This window comes from Coffea arabica, chromosome 2c, assembly GCF_036785885.1.
Source record: "Coffea arabica cultivar ET-39 chromosome 2c, Coffea Arabica ET-39 HiFi, whole genome shotgun sequence".
In the NCBI taxonomy this organism is placed as follows: domain Eukaryota; kingdom Viridiplantae; phylum Streptophyta; class Magnoliopsida; order Gentianales; family Rubiaceae; genus Coffea; species Coffea arabica.
The window spans coordinates 70,171,085-70,181,539 of NC_092312.1; the positions used below are offsets into that span (position 1 = coordinate 70,171,085).

The 10,455-nt window shown below is 34.2% G+C and overlaps 2 protein-coding genes across 2 annotated transcripts; both read left to right on the top strand.

Moving 5' to 3' along the window:
• The first annotated feature begins 3,700 nt into the window (after nt 1-3,700).
• Nucleotides 3,701-6,916, top strand: LOC140035779 (uncharacterized). The gene is made up of 7 exons (XM_072077159.1): nt 3,701-4,494; nt 4,974-5,129; nt 5,247-5,471; nt 5,688-5,828; nt 5,907-6,006; nt 6,110-6,562; nt 6,665-6,916. The coding sequence occupies exons 1-7, from the start codon at nt 3,701-3,703 to the stop codon at nt 6,914-6,916; spliced, it is 2,121 nt and encodes a 706-aa protein (XP_071933260.1).
• A 1,157-nt stretch (nt 6,917-8,073) lies between these two features.
• LOC140036038 (uncharacterized) lies at nt 8,074-10,455 on the top strand. Its single transcript, XM_072077309.1, has 6 exons — nt 8,074-8,271; nt 8,375-8,581; nt 8,686-8,776; nt 8,878-9,356; nt 9,440-9,965; nt 10,206-10,455. Exons 1-4 carry the CDS (start codon nt 8,230-8,232, stop codon nt 8,886-8,888), a joined length of 351 nt encoding a protein of 116 aa, XP_071933410.1. The 5' UTR covers nt 8,074-8,229; the 3' UTR covers nt 8,889-9,356; nt 9,440-9,965; nt 10,206-10,455.

Below are 10,455 nucleotides of genomic sequence, written 5' to 3' on the forward strand. Positions count from 1 at the left end.
TGTCGAGCCGAGTCGGGTTTAATAAATATGGTCAAAACTGTAAAACTTCCTTCTTGTATACTAAGTTGCATTTCATCTCTTACGCTTCATATTCTTTTTTTATCACTTCAAACCATCATCAATCATCCAATTATCTTCTCAATTCATACCATTTGATGATTGAATCCTTAAACTTATAAAAATATGAAGTTTCACCATTAAAATTCATAGAAATACAATTTTTACCATTTAAACCATAAAATGAATATTTTCATTAGAAACTTAGTTCATAAGCTATTAAATTAATTAAAACACACCAAAACTAATTAATAAAACACACTTAAAACACTCAAAATATACAATTATCACACATTTTGCAGGGTAGGGAGCTTGTGTTTTAGTAAATGCGAAAAAGATTATTTAGGTCTTTGATGTTTTAGTGGAGCGGATGTTTCTTTGAATTGTCAACTTCTTGGCAAGGAATTGGTATTTGCAGTCTTGAGACTGCTCTTAGAACTTTGAAGTTTGACAATCTTTGCTTGTTTTGCGATTGTGCTGAGAATATTGTAGCTAAACATGATATAGATTAAAAATTGTGGGGTTGTACAAATGAAACAGGCGTCATCTCTCTCTCTCCCCCCCCCTTTTTCAGTTAGACAAGATTGACCTTACACCATCTTATGTTGAAGCCCGAGACGTAAAAGTTTTGGGTTCTAATCCCCTGCCTGCTTCCCTATCGGAAACAGATTACAAAAAAGTACATGCATTACAAGAAAACGGGCTTTTTGCAACGCTATTGCTGCGGCACAAGGAGAAAGTGCGGCAAATAAGCAAATTTCAATTTGTGCTGCAAATTTCACAATGATTCATAATTTTTGCATAAAAACGACATAGTTTTAATAAAACCCAAAAAAGAAAAGAAAATAAAGCCCAAAAAAGGGGGAAAAGAAATGATGTTCTAATACTTTCCAAAGCCTGAAAGCAAACAACCTAATTCCACCTCTCTCTCTCTCTCTCTTCCATCTCTCAATTCCCTTTGATTTCTAATGATGCAGTGGAAATACCTTCGGTTCCTAATTCCTGGTCAATTAATTTTTGTCTTTCTGTCTATAACCGAGTTCAACCTCCTTCATCTTTACTCCTGCAATAGAAATAGCTTAAGGCGATTCGCAAAAGAAAATGGTGAGGCTTATACCTAGCAATAGTTTTATCTCAATTTTGTGTTTGTTTCTTAGTTGATTCTTAGGTTTGTTTCTTAGTTTTATCTCTGCAGTAGAACTATCAAACTGAATTTTCTTTTCAGTTTTAGGTCATTTTTTGAAAGGTGAATAAATTGGATATCCTCGGTTGGATTTGGTTCTCTATCGATAAACTAATTGTAGCTTTGAGACAACTCAATCAACAATTCTACGAGCTCTTCTGGTTCAAAGGCAAGGTAATTAAGCTCAATTTCTTTGTGATATTTTCACTTTACTCATTTCAACTTGTGGTATTTGCTATCGATATTGCTGATTTTATGGGTTGATTCTATGTGGAGTATTCCCGATATTAAATAAGAACTATCAGTTCTCCCAAAAAATGAAGAGGAATTTAGTGATTAGTAATGGTCAACTTGAGTTATTTACGCTTTTTTTTTGGGTTAAGATGGAAAACGACTATATGATTTTTAAATGTGGATTTTAATGGTTTTTTTTCAATTATTTGAGACTTAATGTGACTTAAGGTGGAATTCTAGAGTTTTAGTTTGAAAATTTGGATTGCATTGCATTTTAATGCACATCTCTATGATTTTGGCCACGGTTCTAGTAGTATGTTGTGTGGGTAAAGTAAATTGTTTCATTATAATATTTGCTTGACCATGTAATAATAATTGGTTATGATATTTGCTTGACCATGTAGTAATAACTGGCTATGTAATATGTTGGAAAAGATCATTGTTGATATAAATATTGACTTGGCCAAAAGAGTGTGTCAATTTAAGCACGAATTCTGGTTTACACATATTTTTTGGGCCTTATTGGCTTGTCAGATCTGCTTGACCTATTGTCGTTTATCTTTGGTCAATGACTCTTCTTCTATAATTCTGGTTGATAGTATTAGCAACCTTATTGTATACATCACATGTATGTAATACAAGGTTCTACCCAATTTTCAGACAATGCTGGAGAAATATATTTCTAAGGCCCTGCCATGTTTCATATGTTCTGTTCTGTTAAAGTTGCCTTTTCTTTTCTTCTTTATGCATGTGAAGCAAGTTGGAGTTCATCTTCTAGAAAGCCTTTTGTTGTGAAATAATAAGATCAGCACCAACCTGAAACTTTCAGATTGTTATGAAATCTCAAATTAATAAAGACGACTACAAGTCATGCAGATAAAGAAACAATATGAAGAAAATTGGATGTTAACCAACATTACTAAAGCTATCAAGTTAGCAAGTGCTTGAACCCGATACACGAAGCTAAAATTAGGACAGTGCAAGCCAAGATAGGGACTAAATGCCAAGCCTGATTTCAAGACAAGACAAATTATAAAGCTTGGCCAAACAATGAACTCAAATACATAATTTGAATATAGATCAATAGAGTTCATCTTAACCAAAACTTAATACTTAAGGACAACTGAATCACTTGCACTTACTGGTTTAGTAAGTGAAGCTTTTAATTAATAGATTATTACTTTTCTAATTTTAGAATTAGCAGAATGAGAGAGAAATAGAACATGATGGCCATTCTTGTCATCCTATTTCATTGTCATCAAAGAATAAGTTCTCTTATTTATGAGTCAGCTGGACTTAGCAAGTGATTTTTTTTAAGAGTTAAAACTATACCTTTGATAAGATAATATTATTCAAAGGCATTTATGCAAATCCCAAGTGTCCAAGTTGACTAGTTGTATAGCTAGTTGGAGTTGTAAACAAAAGAATCTTTTTCTGCTATGGTTCAAACAGATTGAATCTTTGGTATTTTGTTCGTCATGAGACTGATTCAATCTTTTAAAAAATTTGGCCATTACAGTAAATTAATTTCTTTCTTAATTAGTTTATCCATTTTTCATGAACTTATACTTCCACTATAAGCATAGCAAACTAGGATGCACATGCTACACTTTATTTTTTATTTTTTGGCATGTTAATGAGTTTGCTATTTTTCAATTCTGTTTATAAGGTCTCTTTTCTTGCCTTCTCAATCTTGTTTCTTGTAGAATGAATGATAAGTCTTGGATCTTTATTGAAAATCGAGTCAATAATCCATACTTTGAAAAGTGTCTGAGTGACTTCCTTAAATTTGTCTACAAAAAGAAGGAGGTTGGGAGTAGAATATATTGCCCATGTAGGCAATGTAAAAACTCAGAACGAAGAAAGGAAGAAACTGTGCGGGCACATGTAACAATGAAGGGGTTTTTGACCACTTATACAAATTGGATTTATCATGGTGAAGATCCATGGGACTTCAATCAAGAAAATATGAACAATGGAGTGTTTAGGCACACTGAAAATGATGACATGAATGAATTGATACACGAAACACTTGAAGAGAATTCTAACATAAATTTAGAAGAACTTAGAGGAGCCTGTGATAAAGAGACTAATAAGTTTTTTTAAGTTGCTGAAGCATGCCGAAACAGAGTTATACCCTAGCCTGGATGTAAAAATTTTACTCTTCTATCATTTGTCATCAAGTTGTTACATGTCAAGTCTCTTTGTCGATGGAGCAACAACTCAATGACAATATTACTGGAGCTTCTCAAGGAAGTTTTTCCTGAGAATGAATTATTTCCAAGCTCTTATCGTGATGCTTGGAAGATTGTTAAAGACTTGGGTCTTAGCTACCATAAAATTCATGCATGCCCCAACGATTGCTTGATTTATTGGAAGGAGACAGAACATGAAACCTTTTGCAGAAAGTGTGGAACTCCTAGGTATAAGCAAATTGTAAAACAATCCGATGATTCAAGTGAACAAGCTAACAAAGTTCCAGCAAAGCTTGTTCGCTATTTTCCTTTGAAACCACGTCTCCAAAGGCTGTTCATGTCATCCAAAACTGCTTCATTAATGAGATGGCATGAAGAGGAGCGCATCAAGGATGGAAAATTGAGGCATCCGGCAGACTCTTTGGCTTGGAAGCATTTTAATGACCGGCACCCAAGCTTTGCTAGTGATCCTCGCAATGTTCGTCTTGGACTTGCAGCAGATGGATTTAACCCATTCAAAGCAATGAACAATAAATACAGCACCTGGCCAGTGATTTTAGTGCCATATAATTTACCCTCAGGGATGTGCATGAAGCAAACATCATTTATGTTGTGTTTGCTAATTGATGGGCCTAAAGCTCCAGGTAATGATATTCACATATATCTTCAACTAGTAATTGATGAATTGAATGAGTTTTGGGATCTAGGGGTGCCTACTTATGATGCAGCTAGTAAGCAAATGTTTTACTTACGTGCTGCACTACTTTGGACTATCAATGATTTTCCAGCTTATGGAAATCTATCTGGTTGGAGTACCAAAGAGAGGTATGCATGCCCTTGTTGTAATAAAGATGTTCGAAGTCAATGGTTGATGCATAGCAAAAAACATTGCTATTTGGGTCATCGTCGATTTCTAGCTATTGATCATCCTTATCGTTTAAATTGAGCACAGTTTGATGGGACAATTGAGAAACATTCTAGACCAGTTCAATTATATGGGTTTGAGATTTTAGAACAACTAAGAGATTTTAGAAATGAATTTGGAAAGGATCAACCAGTTTCCTCGGCTAAGAAAAGGAAACGGAGGACTAAAAATAATAATGACTCTGAACAAAGTCCCATATGTAGGTATAATTGGAAAAGATTGAATATATTCTTTTAGTTACCGTATTGGGTGGATAATTTGCTTCCACATAATCTGGATATAATGCATATTGAGAAGGATTTCTTGGAGAATCTCTTGTGGACACTGTTGGGGACGGGCAAGACAAATGATGACATTAATGCTCAATATGATCTAAAAGAAATGGGGATAAGAAGGCACTTCACCCACAATCTAAGGGTGACAAAGTGTTTCTTCCAACTGCATGCTTCACAATGAGCAAAGATGAAAAAGAAATTTTTTGTAATGTGCTAAAAACTGTCAAGGTCCCTGATGGTTATACATCAAACATTTCGAGGTGTGTGAATATTAAAGAACGACAAATCTCTGGGTTAAAGAGTCATCATTGTCACATATTAATGCAACAATTGTTATCTATTGCTGTGAGAAGAATATTGCCTAAACATGTTTGCAGAATTATCATTGAGTTACAAGATATATTTAGGCAATTATACTCGAAAGTGCTTACTATAGCAAATTGTGAAACTTTGGAGGACCGTACTCCACTGGCCCTTTGTGAACTTGAGAAGATGTTTCCACCTCCATTTTTCAATATCATGGAGCATTTGCTTGTTCACTTGCCTAAAGAGGCGAAACTTGGTGGACCATTTCAATTTCGGTCTATGTATCCCATTGAGAGGTAAAAGATTATCAACTTAATCTATGTACATTGAAAAATCACCACCGATATTAATATAAATTCTATGCATAGGTATCTGTGTACTTTGAAAAATTATGTATGGAGTCGAAGTCACCCTGAAGGTTCAATAGCAGAGGGCTAATTGGCGGAAGAATGTATGACATTCTGTTCCATATACTTGGACAATATTGAATCAAAGTTGAATCGCCCACCTAGGAACTATGAAGGTGAATATTTAAATAGACAGATTGGCCGTCCCTTAGGAAAAGAAGAGGTCATCTATTTAGATGATGTCTCTTGGGTTCAAGCTCATCGTTATGTTCTTGGAAATCTTGAAACTGTTGATCCTTTTCGCAGGTAAGTTCATAGTTTATCAAACTTAATCAAAAACTCATGAATTATTGCTTTCATTGAAGTATTTAATGACTAATGTAGGGAGCATAAGCATTTGCTAACATTGGAAAAATCACACATGTCAAACTATGAAATGAAGAAAATTCATAATGAAACATTTTACAAGTGGTTTAAGAAGCATGTAAGTTTTAAATTCAGTAATGAATTTAATTGAGCTTCATTTTCATATATTTAATATTCTCTAGAGTTAACATACAATAACAGTTTTTGTTCAAAACTTGTAGGTTGAAGATTTGGAAAAATCTAATAGTTGCCATGATTATTATAAAGAAATTGCTTATTTGGCTGCTGGTCCTGATATATGGACAAAAAGCTATTCTAGCTACATTGTTAATGGTTTTCATTTCCATACTAAGAAGCGTGAGATGAGAAGGCAAACTCAAAATAGTGGTGTATTTGTGAATGCTAGTGCCAATAATTTCGTTAGTACAAAGGATAAGAACCCTATGTCTGGAATTTTAGAATACTATGGGGTCTTAGTGGATATTGTTGAGTTGAGATACTCAAATGACATTAAATTTGTGATGTTCAAGTGTGATTGGGTTGATAATGTCACTGGAATGAAACAAGATGAACACAACTTCACACTTGTTAACTTTGATCATATATTGTACAAGCAAAACACGAAGAATGATGAGCCTTTCATCCTTGCCTCTCAAGCACAGCAAACTTGGCATGTTCGGGATGCATTGGAACCTGAATGGAATATAGTTGTCAAGATGACCCCTCGAGATCTTTTCATTATTGATCCAGAAATTAACATATGTGAAGATATCTAGGATGAGCATTCTGCTTGGCAACGTGTTAATAACAATAATTCTGAGGATAGTAATGTTTCATGGGTTAGGGAAGGTGTTGATGGAGTTATACTTGATGCACAAACTACAAAATCCAAGGCACACGTTGCTGAAGTTGATGATGGATTCTTCTCTGATGAGGATAATCTTGGGATTGGCAATACGATTGATGATATAAGTGATGATGATGATTTTTTTGATAAAGCCCAACAAGGAGAAAAGGCTGATAATTGACTCTAATTTTGGAATATAATCCTAACATTTTGTTATATGAAGTTTAGAATGCCAATATTAGACGAAGTTATTGATTAGTATGAAAAATATTAATTGTGGGATCATTTTCACTGCCTTGGATGTCAATTTATAATTCCTTATGTTCATATTAGTCTCCTTGATAACCTGCATTCTACTTCTTTTTTTAGCAGGTTGGTAATGCTGGATTTACCTTATGTTCAATTTATGATTCCTTATGTACATATTAGCAAGTTGGTAATGCTGGTTTCATTGGGTTATAGTTCCTTAATATGTATATATTCTTTCTGTTTGTAGATTTTAGAAATTTAAACTCCAAAAGTAAGATGATACAACACTCTCTTGCTGAATTATGTGATTAGTTTCTGAAAAAAGCCATTAAAATTAATCATCTTACTTAACTTTGCCTTCAAAAATCAGAAGCTGCTTTTATAGGTTTTCCATGGCACCAAGTATGAAGAGGCCCCGCAAAGTTGTTGGGCCAATGTCCGGAGCGCATATTGAGTCCACTAATAGTTTGAACCCTATTTCACAGTCAAGCTCTCAATCTTATCAGACTCACTCCAATCATTATTCGAAGCCTCCATCACATAAATTCATTGGGACAATGCCTGGAATACGCATAGACCCTACATCTAGCTCAAACTCTGTTTCTCGACCTAATTGTCAAGCAAAATCACATGACTCCAATTCAAATTCAAACTCAACTTCTAGCTTTATTTCTACTTCTTAGTTCAACTCTAAAGCCAATCCACATCGGTTGAACTTCAAGGCTGATTCTTAACTAAATTCCCATCCTAATTCACATATCGGTCAAGGCTTTCATTCTCAACCACTAGTAGACCATCGTGAGCAACCAGATTCCTTTGATAACAATGATTCTGAAGCTGGATCAGGTTCTTCATATGATTCAGAAGACATAGAGGATGTCTTTAATGGTACTTTTGATGATGATGATTCTAGTGAAGAAGGTCGGTTGGAAAAGAAAAGATTATCACAAACAGTTTTGAGTCTAGCATTCCTTATTATAAGCTTTGTATAATATTCATAAAAAAAATTATATGAATCACAGTTTCTTCTTTTGTATGTGTATGTGTTTTTTGCACACAGGAGACAATAGTGGTAGAGGACAAGCCAGACGAAGTGCTGGTTGGGGTGGTGGAAAGAAATTGGAGTTAGTTTGGAATGCACGGGGCCAAGTAATTGGTCCTAATGCTACACAGTATATAAGTCAAGTAGGAATCTTAGTAAAGGATGGCAATAAATTACCACTCACGTACACAGATTGGAGGGTCATGCCTGAAGGATCTAAGGAGAGATTTTGGGAAGATATTAAGGTATTTTGACTCACTATCAAAGTTAGCAACATTTTTTTCTTTTTTTTTCATACAATCTTGTAGCTTGTGAATGTTTAAACTTTTGTTTTGTAATTTTTGATAGAGAAATACAAATATTGATGATACATGCAAGAAAGTACAAATGATGAGGGTCAGCAAATTGTGGAGAAATTGGAAATCAAAAGTCAAGAGCATGTATTTCACTCCTTATAGGAGGCACAGGTCATGGCTATTAGCACACTGTCCTGCAAGAGTTGAGGAGGATCAATGGCCTATTTTGGTTGATTATTGGAGCTCAGAAGATGTCAAGGCATGTATTTATTGTCACATCTCTTTTGCTTTTGAATTAAATTCTAGTGCTATTATGATTTTGATGTGTTGTTAACTACCTTTTTCTGTTTTGTACATAATTAGAAGCAAAGCAAGATTAATAGCAAGAATCGAAAAAAAACAAAAGATGCCACATCGAACAGGGCGAAAAGATCATGTGAACCTCAGGGAAGAGGTATATTAAATTCTAATGCTTATGTTTCTAGCAATTTTTTCTGGAAAATAGTCTTATTTAGAAATATTAACACTTTAGTTTGTACATTTCATATGTGGCAGCTTTGGATTAAAACTGGAAAAGAGCCTTCGAAACTAGACGTTTTTATTCATTCAAGACAAGGAAAACCAATGGATGAGTTGACTTCACAAACAATTGTAAGAATAGCTTTTAGTCACTTTTTATTGGTTTTACTTCATAAATAATTCTTTCTTCTATCTGTTTTTCAATTTAAGCAACTATGAATGAGGAAATACAAAAACTGCCAGAGACATCCAGGGATGATAATTTTGTGAAAGATATACTCTATGAAAATATTCTTGGACCTGAAAAACCAGGTTGTCTTCGAACTTATGGGGTAGGTGCGACTCCAAAAGACGTGTATAGGATGTCAGATAACATGAATGCTGGACAAAAGAAAGCATTTGAGGATGCAGTGAATGAGAAAGTGGAAATCATACGTGGTGAACTACGAGAAGAAATGAATTCGAAATTGGCAGATTTTAAGGAGGAGTTGATTGCTCAATTTGAAGCAAGAATGGTTTGGGATAACTATTTGGTTAAATATTATAGTTTTTCTAATTTTTTTATTGCTTTAGTTACTATTTATCTTTGTTCTTCCAGGGGGCATCAACATGTGACTTGGCATCACTCCAAAGAAGAGAAATGAATGCAGCAAAACAATCTCAAATTTCGGACTCATTAGAGGTTGTATATTAATTCATACAATTCGATTTTGTGTTCAAACTCTCTGAAATATCAGCAGCTATGGCCTGATTTTCTTTTCTTCACACTTCGTTGATAATGTAACAAGTTGGTGATAGAATGAATAGGGAAGTTGGAACAAATGATGCTGAAATGTACAAGTTGGAACAAATGATGCTGAAATAAACAAGTGTGAAATAAATAAAAAAGTTTCTTCAATTGCTGATATTCTTGAGGTATAATATGCGTACTTTGAGTTGGTCCTTCTATAGAAGACCAATTTTGCTGAGTTCCTTGTTGATATTGAATCGTGCATGAGTTCCTTGTTGATAACTATTTGTGCATAAGATCCTTGTTGATATTTAATTGACTAGTCTTTTGTTATACCAGATTCACCATACAAAGAAGAAAAGGAGCAGGACTACTTGCAAACGACTTGCTTGAGGTACTGGAAAAGTTTCTGGAAATAACTCTATTCTGTCAAGCCATTTATGGGACATAATGTAGTAGAAGTGGTCTTAATTTTCAATGTTTGTGAAAAGATTGAAGTAGGGATTTTTTTCCTTTTTTTTCTTTTTTTTGGGTGGTTTTCTTGATGTTAGAATTGAATTACAAATTTCGTTTCAATATCTATTGTTATATTAACGTTTTCTTTATGCTTAATGGGCTGGGATTATATGAGCAGGGGACTAATAGAATACACTTTGCAGCACTGGACTTGATGTTAAATGTGGAGTTGGTTTCATGGTTTGGTTCAAATGGGGATGGATGGTACATTGGAAGCACGCGGATTGGGAGATATGAAAATGTTTTTGAGAGATGTATGATGAAGTGTTGTACTTTTGAAGACAAGCACATTTTGGAATATATGAAACATCTTGTAATTGGAGCGAACAATATTAAATGATAAAGTTTGTAGAATTTGACTAAAACAA